General features: G+C 41.4%; 1 protein-coding gene across 5 annotated transcripts in view; it reads right to left on the bottom strand.

The window, feature by feature from the left end:
- Nucleotides 1-27,710, bottom strand: part of CRPPA (CDP-L-ribitol pyrophosphorylase A) — a 270,311-nt gene that overhangs the window by 116,923 nt on the left and 125,678 nt on the right. For all 5 annotated transcript variants that reach the window (XM_027872573.1, XM_027872574.1, XM_027872572.1 and 2 more), the window contains one exon: nucleotides 8,545-8,676. In XM_027872573.1, coding sequence (XP_027728374.1) covers nucleotides 8,545-8,676 — 132 coding nt within the window. The remainder of the gene's footprint in view (nucleotides 1-8,544; nucleotides 8,677-27,710) is intronic.

Below are 27,710 nucleotides of genomic sequence, written 5' to 3'. Positions count from 1 at the left end.
GGTCCTTGAGAATACAGATTTTTCCTTTTCATTTTTTGGTACCCCAAGCCCCTGGCCATGTACCTGGCACACAGCAGTCACTGGCTGGATTGACTGAATTCTCTATCTACCAAGTTAACATTCCCTTTGTATTAAATAAAGAAACAGATTTATTTTAGATGAAAACATGTGACATCTCTACAAGAGCGTGGCTGGAATAAATGGCTTTTGAGATGCATTCAGTTTTAGATTTAAGACCCTTACACTCCCAGCTCTCTAGAGCCGCTCACCCGTGTTCTCCTAAATGCCAATCCCAAGGTCCTTTTCTTGGTCTCCTTCATCTCAGGCTTCTCTGTGTTTCCTTCCTGGCCACTCCTGCTCCATCCCGCTCAGCTATCACTGCCCCACCATCACCACTGCTTTGTGTTCCTTCATTAGAGTATGAACCGCTTGAGGGCACCTGGATGCTTGATGGTGAAGTAGAAAAGAGTGCCCAAGGCAGATGGAGAAAGCAGGACATGAGACAGGAGGTAGGACGCTGGATGAGACCGGCCAGAAAGAAAGCAATCACAGAAGACTACGCGTCGAAGCCCCACCGTGGACTTATCTGGGTGCTTCCACAAAGCACCCTCAATTCCAGAACCACTCTTCCCCTGCCCTTCCCTGTTCTCTCTGCTTATCACCTCTGGACTACCTGATGTCCCGGGCATTCTGGAGCCATACTTGCTTCCCCCATTCTCCTGTCCCCATCCCCTTCCCCATATTCCATAAAATTGTATTTAAACCAAACCTCTGCCCTGGCTAACCGCCCTTGCCTCCTATGGGAGGCAGGGGCCACTCTGCTCCCTTAGGGGGCAAGGCCTGTGGCCTATACTCGGCCTCCCAAATAGAGTAGAGCCCACTGGGGCTCTGCCTCAAGGGGAGCAGGCCCGCTTGGGTGCATCACCTCAATAAATGCTTTAACTTGGAGACTGTCTGAGCAAATTCTTTCAGGACACCAGGACCTGCACATCTATTCCTCATCATTTCAGGTAGCACCCCAACATTCTTGGGGACCACCCTGAATGCATTGCCAATGGCTACAGAGTAGGTCTAAGTGAATTCTTTCACCCCTGAACCGCTCTCCCAACTCTGACCTCAACACTTAGCCCAGTGCTGGGCACGTTGTGAGAAGCACTTAAAAAGTGCTTTGCCTTCTAGATCATCTAACATTTCAGAAAATCCCCTCCCTTCCCCAGATCTGTGACAGTGTGCCCTCCCAACTCCACTTCTAACCTGCACCGCTCCACATCTGGTTCTCTCCGTCGACCCCAAACTTTAGTTCTATGCCTTGACCTACAAATCTTCCCTCAGAATTTTCATTTGCTTTGAGACTTTCATCCCTCAGGTGGAATCATAGATTTTTTAACTGAAAGAGCCCTAGAAAATCAGTGAGTTCACCCCTCTCATCTTACAGATGAGGAAATCAAAAATGAGCAAGGCCACGAGCCTCACCCAAGGTCACAGACGTGAGGTGTAAAGGGGGGTCCTCTGACTGTAATACAAACCCCAGGAGACATGCAGCCTCCTCCAAAGAACTTCAATTCATCTCTCCAGCCCCAAATCCGGCCAGCAGAACACTTCTATCTGAAGAGTAAAAGAACCCCACAAAGTCCAGGAGCCTTTCTTAAGGGTTATGGTGTGCCTGAGCTCTGTCACCCCAACATGAATACAAAATATCTTAAACAAAGCTCAGCATGTTCCCCACATGCCTCACCTTCAACCTCAAAATCTGAGAATAGCCAAGAAATTCCTAAAAGAATGCAATGCACGTTCTCTCTCTTACCCAGGCTGCAAATAACCCATGGCCTTAACTACAGTATAACTTAAAATGTCGCTTCTCTCCCTCTCCCCCTCCCTTCATCACCACATCTCTCTCCTTCATGCTAAGAAAACTTGGATTTAACAATCTTCCACTTTCATATTTTACAACCAAGATGTTACATATGCACTTATCTACAGCCAAGGGACCAGATGAATCAATGAATCAATAAATGTTTATTAAGTACATATTCTGTGCGAGGTACCAGGCTAAGCCAGGCAGCTAGGTGGCACAGTGGACAGAGCACTGGGCCTGGAGTCAGGAAGACCTGAGTTCAAATCCAGCCTCAGATATTTCTTAGTTGTGTGCCTGGACAACTGGTTGAAGGAAAGTTGGGGAGAGACAGCTGGTTCCCTAAGGACACCAGGGGATTGGGGCAGCAGAGTTGAAATTAGGAGCTGTCTGGAGACCAGAGAGGGGTCCTAAGAGCAAATAAGAGTCTAGATTACTTCTCATCTCTCACCAGTAAAATGAATAACTAGGAAAGGTCAGCACAAACTGAAAGAATGTGTTTCACACAGATTTCCCATACATCAATTTTTAAAAAGTAATCTGAGGTTGGGATTCTGAGCCTCGACTCTCTTTATATGCCTTCCTTACACAGGCCTTCTTTGGCCTATGTCACAGAGTCTCGGTAGCATCCCACCCCATTCTCTTCACTTAGAAATACTGGTTCTCCTTTGCCAATAAACAATCCAGTTGGTAAATCAAACATGGTATTTACTGTTCTTTCCTAACACAGGGGGTAAAAAATAAGTTTATTAAAAGTTCCCAAACAGAACCTGAAGCAAGATTCTCATCAACACTGCAACATTATGACATGCTCCATTTGAATCCATGCTCTATGAAAGATAGGAGCTAGAAGAGGAAAGACTCTGGCTGAGTAGGAAGAAACAACGAAATCACTCACATTACATTCAGAGAAATGGGTACATAACTATCCCTATAATTGATCTTTCAGTCCTGGCCAAAAATAAAAATGAAAAAGGTTCTGATTTCTTTCCAGTTTGGAAAACTTATCTCCACAAAACTTACCTTTGTTGACCTTCATACTTTTCCCCAAGCGTGTATAAGAAATGACTAATTCACAATAACAAACATTAAACAATCTCAAAAGTGAAAAATATTTGGTTCTTCTAATCATCTCCACATCAAAAAAGTTTGATTGATATGAATAAGGTCCTAGGGGTTTTGGTAAACAGACTCAGTTTGGGATGTTTTATGTGAATGCCGCAGGGTCCCCTGTGCCAAGGAAAGAATTGTGTGTTTAGTAAATGAGCCAAACTAATTCCACATCATGACAATCACAAAAAATGAGAACTGGACGGTCTAACTTCATTACTAAGATTGCTGATACACTTCATCTGTGTTCGGCGCTTTTGAGAGAAAACACCCATCTGTTCTCCCACTGGGAGAATGACGCTATCTAGATGACCCAGAACAAACTATGCGATCCTCCAAGATGGAAGGGTGGTGTTCTTTCCACCATCCAGCCCCTGGCACAGATGGCTAGAGGTTCTTAGGGTAGCTATCTGTTGGTCCTAATTCATAGTTTTCCACACCTTTCTCTGAGTTCGTTAAAAAATTTTTGACTACCTGGAGATCTATAAAAGTATTAGATAGCACTTTAAATATACAAGATTATTACAACTTAGGCAGTAGAGGACAACTCCATTCATCTGATCAAATGCATATGAAAAATTATAAGCCAAAATCAATCATTCTTATCAAGAGTGATACAAAACCAACCTGGTCCACTTCCTCTAAGCGCTTCCTCTCACTCTTCCGTATGTCAATATTGTGATGTATTTGGAGGTCAAGCGGATGCCCTTTCAATGGTATAGAATGAAACTCAGCCAAGCTTTCTCCCCCTGCACGATGCTCATCCAAATCAGTTCTCATAAATCCTTTCCCATCGTTCTTCTAAGTCTTTTAAAGGAGTGTTAGGGGAGCTCTGTCCATGATCCAGGCATCTGGCCCACCTCCCTTTCCAGTCACATAGCTCATCAGTGACACTTTTCATACCATTTCATTAAGAAGTAAGTGACCGATAAGATGCTGTAGCCCCCCCCTTAGACTGGCCTACCATATGCTTTCTCCATTGTCCTCTGGGTCACCTACAACTTTGACTCTTCAGAGTATTCCACAATTCACCACAATAAAGTATCATTAGGAAAATAATGAAGTTGAAAACCTGGTTCTGGTGTCAGGAGAAGTTTAGAAGGACTTCATGATTTTCTATCTTCCAGCCCAAATTCTTCCTCCTTGTGAAATCCAGACTCAACCCACCAGCTAACTGCACAATGAATCAATCAAAGATCATTTATTGAGTACCTTCTGTAGGCCAGACACAGCAAATACAAAGTTAAAAAAAAAACACAACATAAGGAGATCATAGGATCAAAACTCTACAGTGGTGAGGACCCTTAGAAGGCCACCTAAGAGAATTTCCTCATATAAAGATGGGGAGACTGAGGCCAAAGAGATAAGGTGATTGGCTCCTGGTCACGTGGACCAGTGACATCAACCTCAAACAGAAAGAGGGGCTCACTAACCCATACACAAGGATCCCTACGGGCTGCATACTGACTTATTTTTAAAATATAATGTTATCTATGCTTTATTGGATTTTTATTTATCTTGTTAAATATTTCCCACACATTTAATCTGGTTCAGGCCAAATACCTCTGACAAAGAAGACAGAGCTGGTTTTGAATCCAAGTCCTTGGATGCCAAATCTCATTCTCTTTTGGCTCTATCGGAGCTCGGTGAGTCCAAGTGACTTATATAATGATGTCCAAATGGTTTCCAAATGTCATCTGTTGATATTTGCCTTTTTACGTGATTAAATTTTAGAGTTTCTTTCACATTTTCCTTCTTTTGAGGTTTTCTCTAAGTACCGACAGGGATACTCAGGATTATCTATTTCAAAACCCCAACAATCAGTGAGTTCATAGGTGTGGATAACCCCTCAATCAAAGGAGAGGCAGCATCACTCATCAGTGACTTAACAGACAATCCTGGGGAGTTGTGAACATGAATATAGTCACCCTGTGGAAAATCTGGTCGTGAGCCTCTCTGCCTTCACTTAGATGGTCCTTTCATGAAAAACCTAGAGTCCATTATCAGGGAACCCTCTCTACCAATGCAGGTTGAAATCTTCTTTGCAACTTAGTGTCTTAGAAATTTGCCTGGGGCACACAGAATTCAAGAGACTTGTCCAAGGCCCTACAGCCAATATAGGCCAGAGAAAGGACTTGAACTTGTATCTTCTTTGGCTTCCAGGCTAGCTCTCTACCCACTACTGCATGGTGACTCTCCAATGGCATGTGGTAGGCACTTAATAAATGCTTGCTGACTGACTGGTAAAGTCTAAGTTATATCTTACTTAGTTTTGGATGACGGCAGAGTTTGAGGCAGGATCAAAGAGGCCGAGTGAACAAAAAGGGGGAAGTGTTGGGAAAAAAAGAGCTTTGAGGAAAGTTAGAAAGTCCCAAGGCCTATTTCAATAATATATTCACATTGATGAAAAATAGGCTTACTCAAGATATTTCTCCAACCTCTTACTCCATGCCATCTCCATTTGAGGCATCTTCTCCACCCCCCCCACCAGAAAATCGGACCCACTTCTAGCATGGGGGTAAAGCACAAGCCAGGTTTAGCTTGATCTCGTCCAGATCCAGGCCTCCACATCATCTCTTGGCTATCTCCATGTCAGACTGCCACGTACCTTGTATGGACCTAGCTATGTTCATGTTTTCTCTCCCATCAGAATGTGAGTTCCTGCAGGCCAGGGGCACTTTTGTCTTTTCTCTGTCCCTCCAGTGTTTAGTTCAGTGTCTGGGACACAATAGGTGCTTAATAAATGCTGGCTGATTGACTGAAATGGTGGACAGAAGAACATTTGACAAGTGACTCAATTAAGTTTGACCAGCATGCCAACATGCAGTTGGAAGGGGGAGGACAAACCCTGAAGATGAGAATGTGACTTGTCAAAACATGGAGCAATCTTCTCCCTCAACGACAGCAGAATTTCCACATTTTCCACTCCAACATTACAGGTCGATACACACTACACAAGGAAGTGCTAAGGACACTACGGAAAAGAAAGAAAGAACAGAGGGCCCAGGCCAAGGATACGTGCAGTTCTGTGGCAGAGGGAACAACTCTGAAGGCATTGAAGGATGTCACCACAAGAAAGGCACCAGCTCTGGAATCAGAGAACCTGGGCATGGATAATCACTGTGTGATCACAGGCAAGTCATCTTCCTTCCCTAGGCCTCAAGTACCCCCTCTGGAAAAGGAGGGGTGTGGGGCCCTTCCCCCGAGGGCCCTTCCACCACTAGGACCACGGTCCAGAGCTTCTCTCAAGATGTCTGGAATCTGTCAAATGTTTGGGGGAGCAATCATGGATGCGACTACTGAGGCAGAGAAAAGTGCCATCAGTAAAATCCCTTCTCTTCTGTCTCTACAAAATCTTCATGAGAATGACTGACGTACAGACTCCAGTCACCCTGGATGAAGTCACATGAGAAAGGAACAGGCAACCATTCCACAAAGTTAGTGAGCCGCAAGTGATTAAAAAGTAGAGAGTACCCAGGATGCCACTGGGTTTTATTTGTCCTTACAAAAAACAAAATGCAAATAACCTGAACGCAGAACCATAAAGGAATGGCTGTGGGACTTTGACATTAATGTCAATAAGCATAAAGAAATATAGACAGATCTATAAACAATGACTTTAAATGGGGGGAAAAAACAGAACCAGAAAAACCAGCATATGCTAAGTGTGACTCTCTAGGAGGAAGAGGAAATGAACTAAAATATTCCAAGAATCCCTGATGGAGACAGAGGAGAGAATGAAAAGTTGGATGCTTTGAGGGTGGAAATTCATCTATTTAAATAAAGGTTGCAAAGCAATCTCAGTTAGCTGTATTGCTCTTTAATATTAAGAATAAATCATTTAAAAATAAAATTCATTTCATACAAAAGCAAAAACATAATTGGATCGTTTCAGACTTTATTGACAATTTAGCACCCACTGCTAGCTTCGGCACCACCTGCCACCATTACCAGGGAAGTGGGAGGCAGAAGGGGGCTACCCAGGGCAAAGGGCCACGTGGCATTTTTACCTATGTTATGGAATCCTACAGTAAGCCCTCCTGACCCTCTCAGAAAACAGCCATGGCCAGGTGACCAATCCTGAGCTCCCTTCCAACTCATGGATGACATTTCTCTAACTGTTTATCTGTCAGATTTGCCTCACTACACTAGGTGTATCAGACTCGAAAAATATGCGGTGTAGAACACCCCATCAAAATCCATTCTAGGGGCAGCTAGGTGACGCAGGGGATAGAGCACCAGCCCTGAAGTCAGGAGAACCTGAGTTCAAATCGGGCCTCAGACCAAACACTTGACACTTACTAGTTGTGTGACCCTGGGCAAGTCACTTAACCCGAATTGCCTTAGAAAAAAAAAAAAAACATTCCAAGACTTAACACGAACAAAAGAGGTCCTCCTTGGAAAAGGGGCTGCTGATTTTATAAGGAGGAGGCAGTTCACACCTGGGCATTAAACCCTGGAGTCTATTTTAATCCTCCTCCTCTACTCAAAGATCTTCTTTCTCTCTTTTTTAAGACACAATGAACCCCCACACAAATTCCTCTCTGTTTTCTAAAGACTTGTTTTTTATCTACTGTCCTATCTCTTTCAAAAACTGCACATGGTATTAAACACACAGAAGCAAAGTGGAATAATCATTTTAATAGACAGCCTAAAATTTTATCATCTTCTATAAGTAAAAAGAAACCAAAAAAGTGAAAGAGCTAAAAAAGAAAAGAAAAAGCATACTTAAGCTTAGCTAGAAAAGATGACATCTATTTAACTTATTCTTGCTAAAAAAAAGACCTTGTCACTCTCATTTTAAAAAGCTCCTAAAAATATTTTATGACCAATAGCTATGATTCACCAGCCACAAACACCTGCCATTCCCTAAATGATCTGCACCAAATTCCTTTTATCCAAAGGGCAGTGTAATATTTCACTTGGTTGGCTCTCTGCTACCTCCAGGAAACCATCAAGCTTTCTGAAGTACAAATAACAGTATCAACACACTGAGAGCAAAGCCATGCTTGCGCTGGGCAAGCAGGGCAGGTCATTCAAACGCTTTACTTGAGACAGTTTTCCCCAGTACAAAGAGGCTGTAATAGTAACTCATTTTGCTTCCAGCAAACTCACTGGCTCCTCCTGGAGACACCGATACTGTTTGTTTCTGCAGTCCTATGCCTCTCTCTTTTTGTTGAGTAAATGCCAGGCATCTCTTCAAAGTGGACCCATAGCAGAGGAGGGAGAAGGGGGTTCAGAAGTGGTGTGACAGGGAAATGGATCAATCTCAAGTATCAGTCCACTTAGTATTACATGTAGGAGAGGTCAATCTTTCAACATTCCTAAACTGGCTTAGAAGAATATATGCTCTCCTATTCACACGTGCAGAGTTGAGTATTTATTCATTTTCTTGTTTTTTTTTTTTCTGTACTAATCAAAACAATGACATTTTTTTGCCTCTGGACAAGAAGCTTTCCTGAAAGTGAAACATGAGCAGACAAGTAGTTACAGTCAAAAACGTTTAAATGTCATCTCAATCTCATATTCTTTTAAGAGCCCTGCCATTAACCTTCTAGAGGAAGGGGAGAGAAGCCACGTACCTGTGTGAAACAGACGAGAACGCCATATAAGAAAATATTTCGTTCTTTCACTTCCTTTGCAAAATCTTTCATTTCCATCAGTTCTTTCATTCTTTCACTAAATGACACATTTTGGGAATCAAGAAAATGCACCTGTCAAAGAACACAAGACAAACCAGTCAGGGAACCAAAGCAGAAAAGGCATTGCTTTCAAGTTTCACTTCTCAAAAACTGAGAAACTAAAAGTTGTTCAAGACACAGGGGGAAAGCGGGACATTGCAAATCATGTTCATGAGTGTGTATTAAGTTCCGCCAGATGATCCAGGCCATTCAAGTGTTACCACATGGCCAATGCTTCCGCCTGAAAACCCAGGAGTAGTAAGATGGTGTAACTGCGATCCCCTAAGCTCTAAACCAGTTGATCAAAAGAAGGTTGAAGGGTCTCCAATCTGTGCTCCTTCCATGAGAGTTTGATACTAAGGAATCTACAGGGTGAGCCACCTTCAGAAGAAACTACCAGACAACAAGAGGTTCTGTTTTGATTCAGGCTATCCATCTGCTGTCTCTTGTTCTCAATACATTACCAGCCCACTTTCCTTTCTGGTCATAGGAGTCCTACATCATCTTGCATGGCCCTCCTCTCAGGCCAGGCATCAACCCTAAAGGGCTGTGGCCTATTTAGGACCTGTCCTGCAACCTTCTGGAGTTGTCTTAATAAATATTTTGTTGACGCTTATTTCTTCTGACATCAGGATCATTTCCCAATGACTCCTCCTCCTCCACCTCCAACGGAACTATTCTGTGCAGCAAAGAAGTGCCCCTAGGTAGAGAAAATCAACACACTGGCTGCTTTGGGCAACAGGGCCTCATATTCTAGCTGCAGTTCACCATCCCCCTGCCAAGAAAAGACATGCATGTTTGATCATCGGTCCTCCCTCCACCAAAACTACTTCGTATTTATCTTGTCTATATTTTGTATACACTTATATTTGTCCATGATGTCTCCCTGGGAGAACGTTAAGTTCCAAAGGGCAGGAAACGGTTCATTTTTCTTTCTGTATCCCCAGGACACAGCACACAGTAGGCATTTAATAAATGCCTGAGGATTCATTTATTAGATTCAACATTGGCAACTCCATTGATGAGGGCTCCAGTATCTTTTAAAGCTGTTTTTCTTTCATGACTGTGGCCCCTGTGAACTTAACTCTCCTGGTTTTGTTCAGTTCATTCTGCATCAGGTCACAAAGGTCTTTACAAATATCTCTGAATCCTTCATAGCTGTTGTTTCTAATTCTGAAATAACATTTTCTTACATTAACATGCTATAATTTATTTGGTCATTACCTAATTGATGGGCATCCACTTTGTTTCTTTTTCTTTGCTATAAGAAAAATTACTGTTATAAATATTTTCCTATACATTAAACCCTTCTCTCTGTATTGGATGTCTTGGAAATAGATAGACAGATAAAGAGACACCTAATATGTTATCATGGGACCAAAGGATCTTTGTAGCTGCGTGACTTTTCCATTAGGATTCCATACTGTTTTCTAGAAGCTAGAATTCCCAATTCCACCAGCAGAGTACAACAGGGCTCCTGTCTTCCCATGGCCCCTCCAATATTCACTATTTTTGCCTTTTGTCATTTTCTCATGCAAATTACCATCACCCTTTGGCTTCCTTTCAATTTTTTTTTGTTTTTATCAACGATCATAATGATTTAAAGCCATATCATTTCACCAAGATCTAGTAATGGTAAAGAAATATGCTATTATATCAGTCTGTAGTTTGGGAATACAGTTTTGCACATGTGACCCAATCTATCCTCCTTCTGTTTAATTCTGGACTCAGCTATACAAAGTCTATACAGGTCTACACAAGATTCTTGTATTTACAGGCAGTATAGGAATTTCATCCACTTTATTTTTGAATTGTGGATGGTTAGACCAATATCCTTCATAATGTTATTGACTTAATTGAGGAGACCCGAGGAAAACTGTTAGTTTTCTTGGGTTAAACTAAATTAGTACAATATGAAGAAGGATTTTTTGAGAACCTTGCAATAAAGAAAACCTCTTTCTCTTGTTTGTAATCTAAGTGGACATTTTTCATAAGAAGGATGAACATGCATCCCTTATCCCTAGGAAAAATCATTAATGGAACCATGTCTATTTATATAATTTTGTCATAAGCATGAGAGCCACTCTGAGGAGGGCCTTCAAGCATATATTTGGTTCCATGGAGTCAAACGCTTTCTAACCACCAATGAATGTTTTGCCACAAAGGATGGTGGCATATATAGAAATGGATGGAGCTTTTAAAAAAAGTATCAATAAAACTTTTTAAAAATTAAAATAAATTAACAAGAATTAGAGGGGAATCTATCCACTGCGTTACAGTCAAGAAGAGGTCCTTGATACAAACCCACCAACCAGTAAGCATTTAGTAAGCCCTTACTGTACACTGGCCCCTGCATTAAATACAGGGTCTTCAAAGACAAAGCAAAACAGTCCCTGGCTTCCAGAGGCTCAAACCTAAATCACTGGGAGAGGAGGCACTAGTGGCTGGAGGCAGAGATGGGGACAGGGACTGGACCTGTCCCAGGTGAGGAAATTCCTTCCACCAAGGCAAGCTGGTACCTTCTTGCAAATCCTACTGTGAGAGAGGTAGCCTGGGTGCCAGGACAGCACCCAAGGCCACATAGTCAGGACTGGACAGAGGCAGGGTCTAAAACCACTTCTCTGTCTATGACGCCACAAAGCTAAAGGACCAGGGCAGTGATTCTATGTCACTAATGTAAAACACCTTCTGGAAAGCTTATTTTCATAGTCTTTGTAGCATCACAAACATACAAGATTCTTTAAAATAATAATCAAATACCTAAGTGGTTAATTCAAAGGTTGTTTTTTTTTTCTGGGCTCTTGCATTTTGCAGGGACACAATTTGCTGTTTCAGTTGCTATAGCTACACAATCTTAGCAAGAAGCATGGCACAAACTCTCTGAGTCTCAGTTTCTTCATTTCTAAAACAAAAGGTTTGGGTGTAAGCCTCTTAAGATCCCTAGACCCCATGCCTACCCATGCTTCAGCTCCAGCATTCTCAAACCTGGTCAAGGAGTATCTCCCCAGTGTTGAGTGCTGAATAAGGTCTTTGGGGAAATGGCAAGAAAAAAAAAAAAAAAAGATAAGGGTCCTGCAGATACAACATTCAAGTCACAGGAAGTTGGCTTTTTCCAAAAATCCTTTTTCACCAGAATCAAAATTTGAGGAAATGCTTTGAAGACAATTTCGTTTTTCGTTTTCTTTTGTTTTTTAACAGATGTTCTTCCTAATACAGTGAAAGACATTTTGCTGCTAATATATGAGCTTCTAAAACCCACCAAGTATTCATGTGTTACATGATCTGACTGGGGGGATAATGAAGATGAAGCAATAAAGCCAAACAATAATGCAATTAAGTCAGTCAATAAATGTTTACTAAGTGTCTGCTATGTGCCAGGCACTGTTTTAAATGCTGGAAATACAAAAAGGGACAAAAAAACAGTCCCTGCCCTCAAGGAGCTTACAATCTAAAGGGAGGTACAACAAGCAAACAAAGAGGTATAATCAAGCTATATACAGGATAAATTGTTATTGCTCAGTAGTTTCTCAGTCATGTCTGAATCTTTGTGACCCCATCTGGGGTTTTCTTGGGAGGGATACTGGAGTGGTTTGTCATTTCCTTCTCCAGTTCATTTTACAGGTAGGGAAACTGAGGCAAACGGGTTAAGTGACTCGCCCAAGGTCATACAAGCTAGTAAGTATCTGATGCTGGATCTAAACTCAGGTCTTTCCAACTCTATCCACTCCACCACCTAGCTGTCCATGGGATAAACAGGAAATAAATAAAAGGAAAGGCATTACAACTAAGAGGGACTGTGAAAGGATTTTAGTGGGTCCCCCAAAATACCTCATTCAGCACTCCACATGTGAGAGACGCTCAGTGAAGAGGCTCTGAAAACGTTGGAGCTAGAGATGGGCTATAGAGGGTAGGTTCAAGGGGTCTTAAGGATCTCTCACAATATTAGAGATACAACTCACTTTTAACCTAGGAAGGGGACAGGTTTTAATGAAGAAGAGAAAGGGGAAATTTGCAGAAAAATTGGAAAACAAACAACCCTCTCTCTCAGGGCAGCTGTGTCTGCCTTCAGACACCCCAGATGACATTGAATTCACTGTACCTGAAGCACTCCCCTGGTGGAGATTTGTAGGACTAGTTAATGGGACCCCAAAGCTAAGGCTCCTCTTGCCTCACACATGGTGCTCTTGTGCCAGCCTGCTCCTCCTCTTACCTTCATCAAGGATGACTACAAAGCTATCTCATTCATTGAAATAAGCATTAAGAAGAAAAAGTTCATTTTCTTTTACTAAGCATCAGTGCCTAGTAAGCTTTTGTGTTCTGGTGGTGCAGGGTAAACTGGTTAAACCCTTAACATATGGTTTGCTTCTTAGCAGTGTGGGTGGGCAGATCCAAGCACAAAAGGGCTAGAAAAGGTCCCTTTCTTTGCCTATGCTATCCTCCCATGGGTCATCTCTGCTCGCTGCCACAGATGCTTTGTATTTGCTTAGCAACCATTTAATAAATTACTGGACCCACGTGTATTTCCCGTAATTATTTACATCTTCCAAAAGTGTTTGTCACATGTCCCTGAAGACAGGTACATTAATTAAAGAGCAAAAATTAATTATCAGAAACAAATGCTTTAATCAATCAGGAATGTTCCTTACTTCCTGCATTCAACACTTGTACCCCATTTATTCCCTAGTCCAGCCCTATAAAAAAGCCCAACATCTTCTATCACAAAGAGAAACAGACCAGGGTTGACATGACTAAGAACAAAGTCTATTACAGAGCTCAAGGATTTACCTAAGGAATAGACTGCTCCCTACCCACCAATCAAGGGGGAAGGATTGGGGGAAAAAAAAAAAACAATGCTCTGGAAATTCTCCAAGGCTGAGTTGAGAGGAAGGGAATGGTAGAAAGAGATCCAAGAAACCCAAACCAGTGGTTTGTCCAAACAAGTTTTTGGATACGCCTGAATATGAATGAAAAGGCACAGACAGTGCTCCTCTCTTAGGCTGGCCTCTTCCTGCCTAGAGGGAACAGAAGGAAAGACTTCCAGCAGCTCCTCCCACTGGCCCCAGAACCTAAGCTGCCCAACACTGAGACCAGCTCCCAAGGAATCTGGATAAGCCGGCTGAACTCTGACGGACAAACTCACACTTGGTCAGACCTCACGCCGCCCCGTGATCTGAAACCCCCATTTATCTTTCTACCATTCTCCTCCCCCCACAACCCACTCACTAATTTGCATCATCTCTTTCAACCATCCCTGCAATGCCCCACTCTCATGCTGCCCACGGTGCGCTCTGCATTGCCTGCTCCACAGGCGACAACCTTGCTTTCCTCTGAAATGTCTTCCCCTCTCTCTCCTTTCATCTGTAATTCTCCCCGAGATCCAGCTCCCTCCTGATGACATGACCACCTGGCCTCGATTCCCAGCACTGGCCACACTTGCACTCATTCCCCCGACTCACTCACTGGTCAAGGTGGGGGAGCTGGAATACTCCGAGCTCTCCATTGCCCCTGCCAGGTTCTCCCCCTCACTGACCTCACTCGATCCATATCCACCATCTCCTCAGAATTCTGGTAGTTACTGTCCACAGGCCTCCAAAATATTCTTTCTTTGACGCATTTGGCGCCTGGCTCACAGTCTTTACTTTTCAACTCTTGCCTGCACATTAGGAGCCTTCAATACGCCTAAACTTAACACACCCTAAAGTGAACTTATTGCCTTCCTTGCAAAATCACTTCTAACTTCCCTATTACTAAAGAGGGCACCACCATCCACCCATTCACCCAGGCTCACAAGCTAGGTGCCATCTGTGACTCTTCACTCACTGCCTCCCGCACCATCTCCCCATGTTTTCATTTTTTTTTTACATTTTTATTAAATTTTGAGTTCCAAATTCTATACTTCCCTGCCTCCATCCCCTCTCCCCTCCGAGACAGTAAGCAATCAGATATAGGTTATATCTGTGTGATTATGTAAAACATTTCCATATTAGTCACTTTGTATAAGGAGACTTGAATAAAAGAAAAAGATGAAAGACAAAAAGTGAAAAATAGCATGTTTCAGTCTATGTTCAAAGAATATTGGTTCTTTCTCTGGAGGCAAGTAGTATGCTTCATCACAAGTCCTTTGGGATTGTCTTGGACCTTCGTATTGCTGAGAATAGCTAAGTCATTCACAGTTCTTCATCAAACAATATTGTCATTACTGTGTACAACGTTCTCTTGGTTCTTTTCACTTCACTTTGCATCAGTTCACATAAATTCTTCCAGGGTTTTCTGAAACCATCCTGTTTGTCATTTCTTAGAGCACAATAATATCCCATGACAATCATGTACCCCAGCTTGTTTAGCCATCCCCCCCAATTAATGGGCATCCCTTTGATTTCCAATTCTCAGCCACCACAAAAAGAGCAGCTATAAATATTTTTTGCACAAGTAGGTCTTTTCCCCTTTTTGGATGGCTTTGGGATCTAGCCCTAGTAGAGACATATTTTTATTTTAATTTTATTGGGATTTTTTGGTTACTTTTATATTACATTTATTTCTGAATAGCACTCGTCTCCCTCTTTTACTCAAGGAGCCATCTCTTATAACAGTGATTTTAAGCAAAGGAGGAAGGGCAAGTTAGCACAACTAAACATGTCAATTATGTCTGAGAATCTTCAATATCCCATAGTTGTAATTCCTCAGCTCTTCATCAAGGGAAGGGAGATGCATTTCCTCATCTCTTTTCCAGGGTGAAGCTTGCTCGTCATGCTCACACAGCATTCAGTTTTGTTTCGTGGGTATTGTTTCTTTATATATTGTTATAGTCATTGTGAATATTCTTTTTGTAATTCTGCCATTCACAGAAGTATTCCCATGCTTCTCTGAATTTCTCGTGTTACTGCTTCTCATGGCAGAGTAACAGCCCATTATATTCATGTACCACCATTGGTTTTGGGGGCAGCAAGGTGATGCAGTAGATAGAGAGCCAGTCCTGGAGTCAGGAAGATTCACCTTGGTGAGTTCAAATCTGGCCTTGGACACTTATTAGCCCTGTGACCCTGGGCAAGTCACTTCACCCTGATTGCCTCAGTTTCCTCATCTATAAAATGAGCTGGAGAAGGAAATGGCAAACTATTCCTGTATCTTTGCCACGAAAACCCCAAATGGGGTCACAAAAAGTCAGATATGACTGAAAAATGACTGAACAACAACAAAACCACCATTGGTTTAGCCATTCCCCAATCAGTTAACAGACATCTGCTTTGCTACCAGAAACAAGTGTTGCTATAAATATTTTGCTATATAGGTGACCTTTCTGCCTTTGACCCTTTTAGAGTATGTACCGAAGTGGAAGATCTCTAGATCAGAACATGTGGGTTTTTTATTTACTTTATTTGAATAGTTGCAAATTGCTTTCTGAAATGGCTGAACCAATTTACAACTCTAACAGCAATTTTCACGTCTGTCTTTCCACAGTTCTCCCACGTTGTCTAATTCCATCTCTCCTTTATCAATTTGCTAGTTATGAGGTTAAAACTCATACTTGTTTTAATGTGCATTTCTCCTGTTGCTAGTAGTTTGAAAGTCTCTCACGTGATCACTAACACTCAATAATTCTTCTTTTGAGAATTTCTGCTTGCTCCCATCTTTTGGCCACTCTTCTACTGGGGAACGACAGTTTTCCGCATCCAATCAATATTTCACAAGATCATAGTTAGCCAGTGCATTTATTAAGCACTAACAGCAGGCTTTTGCATGGGATGGGACCTTTGGGAACATCTTGTCCAATTCCTTAGTTCTTCAGATGATGAACATGGCGTCCCGAAAAGGACGAGGCCATCCCAACATCAGCCTCCCACTGAATGACAGAGCTAAAACGGACCACCAACTACCCACTTCAGCTCCATAACCTATCCACTATGCTGAGTCACCTCCCAGCTAGAAATGAATACTGCTTGTAAAGAAATGCACAAATCAGAAAGTAAGCATTTCCTTTCATTATTTCACAAGGTGACTTTTTTGTGAAAATGCATTTTTTCCAGAACTGTACTGTGATTTTTAAGAGTATATTATGTCCAAAGCTGAGTTAATTGATTAATGACTACTAAAAGAAACTTCTATTCCCCTCAAAGCTATGTCATCTGTGGCAAATTTTCTGAGTTAGAAGAAAGAACTCAAAGAAGTCTCAGTGATTAATGTAAGGCATTGATTTATTTGGCTGACTATTCATCTACAACATATAAATTAATCCCCTCTTTACTCGAGCAAAGTGGAAAAATGGTGTTAAAAGAACACAAAAATCCTGACTGTATATGGATAAAAACAAAATGAAAACTGAGACAGAAAAACTTTACAAACTTATTTAGTTCGTGGCAGTTTTTCTATATTGGAATAATGGTGTCACCTATGAAAAATGCCCGTCTCCACATCTGAAAATGCACTCGTTACCACACAAGCAACCACCTTTGATTATCAAGGTTATCTCCAGAGCTCCTAAATCATAGGGGCTTAACCTGGGGTCCCTGAAGTCAGCTGTTCTTGCTGCTGTGGTTGTTTTAGTATTGTGACAAGTGTATTTCAGTATGATGGGTTTCCTTTGTAATTCCATTTATTTCTGCATTTAACAACATTCTTCCGAGAAGGGCTTGGACTCCCGAAGGGGTCCAATATTCAAAAAAGGTTAAGAACTCCTGGTGTCTATGAACATTTGGACAGCATCAACTAAAAAGTTTAAAAGATTTATATCCTTGGCATTAATCCAAAACTAAATATTCCTTATTCATTCTCCTCATTTTCCTGCTTATACTTTAAATGCCAAATATTTTCTGTCTTAACTCCTTTTGTTAAAATGAATTTTTTAAAAGGAGGCGAATGATCCTAAGGGGGAGGCTATGATCAAGACATGCCAGAAAACACAAAGGATTGAGAAATGTGCCCATGATCAGAAAGGGGCCAAAAAGAAGCTGTTTGGGGCCAGATTCATAGAATTCATAGAATGCCTTTCATCATTTTCTCCAACCTCTTCAGTTGCGGCAGCCACAGGAATTGAACAAGGCTTGACAGCAGGAGTTCGGCAAGAAAACACCATCAAGCAGCACAGAAACTCACATTTCTATTCTTGCTGATTTTTTAAAAATTTCACATGATTAATAACTTACTAATAATTCAGTCATAAGATAAAAATACAAGTTAAAGAATTATGAAGAAAATATAATATCAGAATGAAATCTCTAAGTGAAAGAAAACTAGTCCCCACTCCAATGCCTCTACCATTGAGCCAGAATATCATTCTTATTTTGCCTCGATGGTCAATTTGGTTTAAAAACAGACTAGTGGTCACTGTCATTTTCACACTTCTTTTCCAATGTTTCCTCCTCCTTTACACCCCTGATCCAAACTCTCTAAGTTTCATCCGATTGCTTCCTACAAACCCCTCTCTCTTCAGTTTCTCCCCATATCCTCGCTCCTTTCTGGCAACCTACACGTCTCATCTTTTCCTTAAAAATCCCTCACTTGAACCCTCTCATTCCCCTTAAAGCTTTAGTCTTCCTTTTTTTCCCTTTCTAAGCCAAACTCTGAGAAAAAGCCATTTACACTCATTGCCTCCACATCCCCTCACATCTCAGCCACCTTTAATATGGCTTCCAGCCTCACCACTCACCTGAAACCATTTTCTCTACAGTTATCATTTATCTTTAATCATCATATCTATTGGACTTTTCTCAATCCTCATATGTCTTGACTTCTTCAGAGCATCGGATGCCATTAATGACCTTCACCTGGTTACTCTCCCCTTGCTGGATTTTACTAACACTGTTTCCTCGTGGTTCTTTCTTCCTACCTGTCTGGCTAATCTTTCTTACTCTCCTTTACTGGATCACCAGCCTACCCTACGCCTCCTGCCTGTGGATGTTCCACAGGCACTCTCTCTCGTTTGTGTTTTCTCTCTCTCTCTCTCTCTCTCTCTCTCTCTCTCTCTCTCTCTCTCTCTCTCTCTCTCTCTCTCTCTCTCTCTTTCTCTCTCTCCCTTCTCTCTTTCTGGTTCTTTTCATGTCTCTCTCTGTCTCTGTCTTGGTGTTTCTCTCTCTCCCTCTCTCTCTCTCTCTGGGTGTGGGTGTGTCTCTGTCTATCTTTCTCTTCCTCTCGCTGTCCCTCTCTCTGTCTCTCTCTCTCTGTCTCTCTCTCTCCCTGTCTCTGTCTCTCTGTCTCTGTCTCTCTCTCCACTTACTCTCAGTAATCTCACTATCTCTATAGGTTTGATTATCATTTCTACACAAATGAAATCAGTATCTATAAAGCTAGCCCCAGGCCGACTCTCAGTTCTCTAACATCACATTACAAACAATCTATCAGACCTTTCAATCTGTGAACCACATGAGCAACTCGACCTCAAACTCATTTTCTTTCACCCAAAACCAACCCTACTTTCAAAGTTCCCCATGTCTGGTGAAATTACCCCAAAGCCTTCCAAGCACCTGAGTTTATCAGTTCTGGGTCTTTTTTGACTCCTCATTTTCCCAGATTCCAAGTTTCTGTCTCCAAAACATCCCTCTCATCCATCCCCTTCTTTCTACTCACACAAGCACCAACGTCACTCAGGCCTTCATCGCCTTTCAATGGCCTTCGAATTGATCTCCCTACCCAAGTCTCTGCCATTCTCCACACATTTGCCAAGCTCTCCAAACATGGGTGTGACCATGCTGCTTCCCTGATGATGAACCTTCCATGGCTCCCTATAGCTACTAGGATCATCCTTGCATGCAGTCATTAAGTTCTGCCTGTTAAAACATTCCTCCCCTTCATGCAATCTATATATCATTCCAACCAAACTGGCTTCCTTGGTATTCCTCACACACAACATTCCATTATCTATTATCTCCTCGACTTTGTCCTGGCTTCTCCAACACCTACAATGCACTGCCTCCTAAACACTGGAGATTCTTTCAAAGCTCAGTTCAAATGCCAGCCCCTACAGGAGGTCTTCAGGGATTACCCCCACCCAAACGCTAGTGCATCTCCACAATTAGCTTGCCTGTACTTCAGACATAGTCTGTATTTACTTCTGTGTGCTGATGGCTGCCTATTAAATATAAGCTCCCTGAGGGCTGAAATATTACATCTTTATGCCTGGCACACAGAAGGTGCTTAATAAAGGCTCCTTGATTGACTGATCTGGCCAGCGACCAGGCAATAGTGATTAGTCCAAATCTGCTGATAAACTTTTGAAACAAAATAGGTCACGAAATGCTGGTGCTGGTCAATCCATCTCTCACTGACCACATCCCTAGCCAGAGTCAACAGGGCACCAAAGAAATGCAGCGCCTATTGTCTGCCCACAGGAAGCCCAGGATGCCTGAAGGGGCAGGGCAAACATACTTAAATACTTAGCAGGAGTAAAGAACATGCTCATCATACAAGGGCTCCTAAAGGATCAGCAGGGACAAGGCCTGGATTTAATCAGTGAAGGGATCTCCCAGGTGAGGAAACTCTTCACCACTCTAATATAGGGCCTCTGCTATTTACAGACTTAGAGAATCGCCCAGGGCCCCACAACCATAAAACATCAGAGGCAGGGCTTGAAATCAGGTCCTGCTGGTTTGGAGATGTGTTCTCTAGGCTCATGGCATGACGTTGCCCCACCCCATCCTAAAACTGCTCTCAAACAGGGAGATACCCGAGAATATTAACTGAACTATATATTCTAGGAGAGGGAGGATGAGAAGAGAGAAAAAGGGAGGGACGGAGGAAGCTGTCTGTCCATCTTTCCCCCATACTCTTACTCCTCTTTTTCCTCTTTGTCTGCCTTACCTTTCCCTCCCCTCCATCCCCAGCAGAAGGAGGAAGAGGCCCTGCTCTAACCAGAATGGCCAGAGCAAAGGCATGAAGAGCAGAGACCGGGTCAAAGGAAGGGAAGCTGGGATGTTTGGCCAATCGACCAATTCACGGGCGCTCAGTGTGGTCTGGATTTTAACCATCAAGGCCTCCTGAGACACTTCGTAGTTCCCATGAGGAAAACATGCCAATTAAACAAAGGTTGTTTGTGTCACCCTGGGACCTCCTGCCTCCCTCACGGGGCTGCTTTCTGACCTGGCCTACAAAGGGTCAAAGGATTTTAGAGGTCAGTTAGTCTAACCCCTCCTTCCCTCTTCTCTTTCTATTCCAAACCATTCTCAACCCAATTAAAACTTTCATTCCCGCTGTGCTAGGAATTGATATGATTACCTGATTAAAGCCAAGCACGAGAAGGAGCCATTTGCATTTTTTAAAAAGCTCTGCAGAAGCTTTGCTTCTGAATTTATTTACACGCAAAATGAATCTCTAGCAAATTTCTGAGCAGAACTTTTTGCTTCTCCCTGCCCAATCTATCTGTTCAGCCCCACTCAGGGGCCCAGTAATGAAGTAAACTCATTTTAGGGAGACGTGGCAGGGTCTAGATGGTGAACCAGAAATGGCAAAAACCATGAAGCATTCAGAGTGAAAGGCCCTGGGCATGATATCACGCTGTTTGCATGGATAGGCAGAGCCAGCTTCATATTGAATGACTGGATCTCAACCATCTAGAATAAGGAAGCAAAATCTACAAATTCAATGGGCAAGGTGGTATACCTAAGAAGAACCCATAACCAAAAGATTATACAGGTTCCTAGGACTGGTTGACATATCTATCCTAAGGGAAAGAGTCCTCTGATTGGGTAACACTAGCTATACAGGCTGGCCCATCAGGAAACAATGCCAAAAAGCCGATGAGAAATGGCCTTCACAGGACCAGTCAACCTTTTTTTTTTTTGCGGGGAGAGCACATTTAATTAAATTCTTTTAAATGAAAAGAAATCTATTTTTTTTTCTCCTAACTCCTACCTCATTGGAAAGAAGAAAAATAAATTTCTTGTAATAAATAGTGAGTCAAATAAAACAAATTCCCTCGTTGACTGTGTTTAAATATCTATGTGTGTATGTATTTAGACATATATATGCATGTGTATGTGTGTATGGGTGTGTGCGTGTGTATCAGGTTGAACCCTAAATCCATCACCTCTGTGGAATGGATCCCAATTTTCTGGAATCTTGGATGACCATAGCATTGATCACAGTTCTTACAGATTTCAAAGGGGATTATCTCCAGTGTTGTTGTTTATAAATTGTTCTCCTATACCTGCTCATTACATTCTTCATCAGTTTATAAACTTCTTCAACACAATTCACTTTTATAATACCGATATTATCGTGAAAGTTGTGGTTCTACTCACTGCTCTACACAAGGCCTAGTGACTTCTCATGTATGATTCCAAATTGGTTTCCATAATGGTTATACTCATTCACAGGTTCACCAATTAGTTTGCCTGTTTCCCCAACAACATTTGTTACTCTCCTTTCTTTTTCCATCATTGCCAGTCTATCAGGTGTGCAGTGGAATTCCAGAATTACTTTATTTTATATTTATCTAATTACTAGTGATTTGAGGCATTTTTTATATAGTCATAGATATTTCTTTCCTTGAGAACTGCCTATTCACATGCTTAGACCCTTTTTCAATTGGGGAAATTGAATTCCTTTAAATGTGAATCAGTTCCTGGAAACTGGAAATAAAACCTTTATCAGAGAAACTTAGTGAAAATATTTTCACTAATGGATTGCTTCTCTTTTAATTTTAGATTTATTGGATTTGTTTTTTGCAAAAACTTTTTTAATTTTATGTAATCAAATTTATCTATCTCCTTTGAGCTTTTCTATCCGTGTCTGGTCATGAACATTTCTCCAATCCCACCTGATAGGTTTTATGTATATACAAAAACAAATTAATGTAGTGGCCGTCTGTTTGATAAACACAAAAATCCTAGTAATTGCAATAAAGACTTATTATTTGATGAAAACTGCTGACAAAAATTGGACAGAAACATGGAAGAAATTAGATTTGGCCAAACATCTCATGGCTTGTAGCAAGACAGACTCCAAATAGATACATGACCTAGACTTATCTTCTATCCATCTTGTTTGTGTGCACAGCTGTTTGCACATTGTCTACCCAATTAGACTGTGAGCTCCCTGAGAACAGGGATTGTCTTTGCCTTTCTGTGTATCCCCAGAGCTCAGTACAGAGTGAATGTAAATAGCAATTGTTTCTCTTTTGGCCAGAAACCTTGAGGGTCTTCCCCTCCCATATTGATTTTTTTTTAACTAGGTGAGGCCGCCATTCTCTGCCTCATTTCTCACCTAGCCTCTTAGCTTAAAAAGGCCAAGATCTCCCATCACAGGCAGAGCCATCTCCAGTCCTCCTGATCTATATCTTGCCACTAAACCAAAATGGCTCTGGAGGAAAGAATGTGCCTGGTGACTTTTCATAGCCTCCCTCACTTAAATCCAATCCACTTGCACGTCATGGCATCGCCTCCTTGATGTCAGGGTCCTCTTCTAGAATGCAGGACAAACATCAACCACAACAGTGCCCCATACATTTTAGGTGCTTAACAAATACAAGCTGAAGAACCAGGAGAATGTTGTACACAATAAGAGCCACATTGTGTGATGACTAATATTGATAAACTTAACCCTTCCCAGCAATACAAGGATCTAAGACATCTCCAAAGGCCTAGTGATGGAAAATGCTATCCACATCCAAAGAAAGAACTATGGAATTTGAATGCTTATACTATTTGCTATTTTTTTTTCTTCTGTTGAGTTTTGTTTCCTCTTTCTGGTGGTTCCTCCTATTGGTTCTAATTTTTGCTTACAACATCACTAATGTGAAAATGTTTAATAGGAATGTATATGTAGAGCCTATATCAGATTGTGCACTGACTTGTGGAGGGTGGTAAGGAGGAAGGGGGAGAAAAATTTTAAACTCAAAAGCATATGGAAGTGATTGTTGATAAATCAAAATAAATTAATAAAAAAAGAAATAAATACAAGCTGACCAACTGACATAAAAGGTCATATCATAAACAACCGTCTTCTCTTTCAACCATATAGTTCCCACATCTCATGTTCCTGTTCTTCTCTGGAGTCCTTCATTGGTTAAATGCTCCAGCTTGCTCACATACACCAGACGTTTTTACCTCACCCCCTGTAAGATATTCATTTACAACTATTCAGGTAATGACATTGGCAGAGAATTAATATTAAAGCAGATAGGTCTGGAGTAGCTAGGTGGCACAGTGAATAGAGCACTGGCCCCAGAGTCAGGAGGACCTGAGTTCAAATTTGGCCTCAGACACTTACTAGCTGTGTGATCTTGGGCAAGTCACATAACTCTGACTACCTCAAAAAAAAAAAAAAGATAGGTCTTTGTCTAAAGGAGAAGATTGAGGTCATTAAAGGAGGTCTGCAACTTCCTAAAGGCAAGCCAACCTGCTCTCCTCCTCCTGTTTGATTCTGGACCCAGATCAGTATATATTCCTACTCACTAAAACACACACACACACACACACACACACACACACACACAGCTCTAAAGCTTGTCCATCTACACGCATATCATGATAGAAGCAATAAACATCCTAGGTCCACTTGGCACTTCCTTTGGGGATGTCCATTTCCATGGTAACAGTTCTCGGCCAGGAGGCTCTGCAATGTACTGTGAGGGTGAAGAAGACGACTTATCACTGCCCTTAAGGAGTAAAGATACTACAGAGTAAAGAGTAAATCGCAAAGAAAACTAAAGGAGAAAGAAATCACTTTCAGATGAAAATGGGGATTGGGTAGGGGTAGGAAATATCCAGGGATGCTGCACCTGAGAAGGAAAAGGTCTCTGAAAGGCAACAAGGAAGCCCAAGGGCATTGTAGGCATGGGCATCCGAAGGGACAGAAATGGGAGACTGATCAACACAAGCGACAGCTTTCAGATCGGTAAAGTGTCTTCATAGTTTTGGGTCATGTAGCCACAGTTTTGAGAAATCACTGAGAGTTGGTACCTTGGCATCCTCATAGTTTAGACTTTCATCCTGCATCTCACAATAAATGTGGTCTGGAGGCCCTAGAATTATATGCTACTATCTTTAAAAGATTAAGCTCTTTAATAGCAAAATATAATTTTATAACTCTATATAAATAGAAATATCATTGCATAATTTAGAAATGCACATACTAATCAAAACACATGCCATTGCTAGCCTGTGCTCTCTTATGATATATTCTCTGCAGGGATAAAGTGGTCATTTACAATAACATTTTCTTTAAAACATGCAAAATGCGAAGACTGCTTCTGCTATAGGCAGTAACAATGAGAATCAAGGACTGACGCCTCATTGAAACACTCCCGGTTTTGGCGAAAATGGAAAACCACTTGCTAATATCAGAACAGAAGAAGCAGAAATAGTGCATTTCACCTCTGGCATCCTCTGCAGTGTGAATCCTCTGAGATGTTACTTTTTGGGAAGGGCATTGATAAGAAAGGATGCAAAGGATAGCCATCAAGATGGTGAAGAGGCTTGATTGATACTATGCCATCTGAAAATCAGCTGATGGAGCCAAGGCTGTTTAGCCTACAGAAGAAAAAATTGAGGGAGCTCCTGATATCAGTTTTCAAGAATCTGAAGGGCTGTTCCATGAAAAAAGAGTTAGACTCTTCCTGTTCCCAGAGGGCAGATCCAGAAGTGGGGAACAGAAGCTGCCGAGCAGGAAACTAAAACTTGATAGAAGATCAAACTTGCTAATTGATCAAACTATTATTAAGCAACTACTGTATGCCAGGCACCCAGAGATCTATCCAACAGCGGAAAGGGCTATGTTGGAAGGGAATGAAGAACAAAAGATCCTAAGCAGAGCAGGGATGGCCCTGATTGAGTAGGTTAGAGAAAGGGTTCTTTAGTCAGATGTGTGTTAGTTAGACTGCCCAACACTGAGACTCTACGATTCCTTCTGCTCCCACGGTCACACACTTTTTCATGACTCCTCTTGCCTCTGCTCAGAGAGGACAGGGAACACACTCACCAGAGAAGACCTCTTCTGCTTGTCTGGGGCTTATTCTGACGTCCATGCCTCTTCCCACTCCCTTCTGGGTCTCACAGCTTAGATTGAAAATTTTAGGTTGCACAGGATCATTAAACTCAAAATTCGCTCTGTGTTGGTAGGATGCCAGAATGAGCATGAGACAAAGCAAACTATAATGGAAGGAGTGATGGCGAAGACAGTAAAATGAAGGAGAGCGATGCTACCCTGTTCTACCCCACAAGAGCTCGAGACTGGGTAAGGAAGACCACACAAACAATGAGGAAGACACAGGGGCAACATGTGTCTTTTTGACTCGTATTTCATTTGAACTGATTGATCAAAGGAGGGCAGAAAACACACACACACACACACACACACACACATACACACACACGAAGAGTTTGGTACAGAAATACACTCAAGTCAGCAAGGAAACAAGAGGAAAAGTAGATTCGAGAGGGGATTAATCATAAGAAAAACAAACACCGGCTTCAGAAGGTAAAGCATTAGGTGGAGTTGAAAGGGAGAAAAAAGCTAATAACCTTTGTTGGCCTATGGACCAGGGAAGAAAAGCAGAGCAGACTGTGTAAAGCAAGGATCGTTACTGCTGGATTCACTTACTCTCACAGCTCTCTTCTTTGTAAAGGGGAGAGAGAAAAGAAAAAGAAAAGAGCAAAGAATAAAGAAAAACACAGAATTAATTACTATAAATACAAACGTGCATGGGATGAATTCACCCATAAAATGGAAAAGAACAGAATGGATTAGAAAGCAGAATCCAACAAGTTGTTGTTCATAACAAAACACACTGAAAACACTGGTTAGTACAGCACCTGGCAGCTAGGTGGTACAGTGGATAGAGTGCTGGGCCTGGAGTCAGGAAGTCTTGTCTTCCTGAGTTCAAAGTCAACCTCAGGCACTTACCTTCCAGGTGACCCTGGGCGAGTCACTTAACCCTGGTTGCCTAAGTCTTTTTATCTATAAAATGAGCTGGAGAAGGAAATGGGAAACCACTCCAGTATCTTTGCCAATAAAACTCCAAATGGGCATTTGGATACAACTGAAATGTTATGAACAATGACAATAGTGCCCAGAACACAATAAGCCTTTAATAACTGCTTTCTGAGATGATTTGTTAACACAAAGATTCACAAAGGATTAAAATAAGGGTCTGGAACAATATGTAATATGCTTTATCTGAACTCAAGAAAGTAAGGAGAGCAATCATGATTTCAGACAAGGTGAAACCAATATTAGACTTGAATAAAGAGATAAACACGGAAACTACACTATGCTTAAAATTATCATAGATAAATTTAATACTTAACATATATGTACCAAATGACATAGCCTATAAATCCTTTTTAAAAAGTAAGGTAACAGGGAGAAACTGGAAGTAGATTTGTAATATTTAGAGACCTCAATGCATCTATATCAGAAACAGACAAATCTAACTTCAAGAATAGGCAAGAAAAGAAATAGAAAAAGAAATTCCATTTAAAATAAGAATAGACAATATAAATTACTTGGGAGTCTATTTGCCAAGACAAACACAGAAACTATATGAACATAATTAAAAAACATTTTTCACACAAAGAAAGTCAAACCTTAAAAAACAAAGGAAAAATATGAATTGCTCATGGGTAGGCTGAGCCAATATAATAAAGATGACAATTCTATCTAAATTGATCTACTTACTCCATATGGCACTCCAGTGCCATATCAATCAAACCACCAAAAATTATTTCACAGGGCTAGAAAAAATGATAACAAAATTCATCTGAAAGAACAAAAGGTCAACAGTATCAAGGGAACTGATAAAAAAAATGTGAAAAATGTGGCCTACATGTACCAGATCTCAAACTGTATTATAAAATGATAATTATCAAAACAATCTGATACTGACTAAGAAATAGAGTGGTGAATCTACGGAACAGATTTGATACGTAATACACTGTAGTAAATGACCATAATAATTTAGTATTTGATAAACCCAAAGATTCAAGCTTTTGGGACAAAAATTCATTATTTGACAAAAACTGCTGGGAAAACTGGAAAACAGTATGGTAGAAACAGATGTAGACTAACATCTCACACGGTATACCAATATAAGGTCAAAATGGGTACATGATTTAGACACAAAGGGTGATAGCATAAGC

Source organism: Vombatus ursinus, unplaced genomic scaffold (genome assembly GCF_900497805.2).
Source record: "Vombatus ursinus unplaced genomic scaffold, bare-nosed wombat genome assembly UNPS02014799.1, whole genome shotgun sequence".
Lineage (NCBI taxonomy): Eukaryota > Metazoa > Chordata > Mammalia > Diprotodontia > Vombatidae > Vombatus > Vombatus ursinus.
Note: the sequence above shows the minus strand (reverse complement) of the source record. Positions and strands in the feature narration are given on the sequence as shown.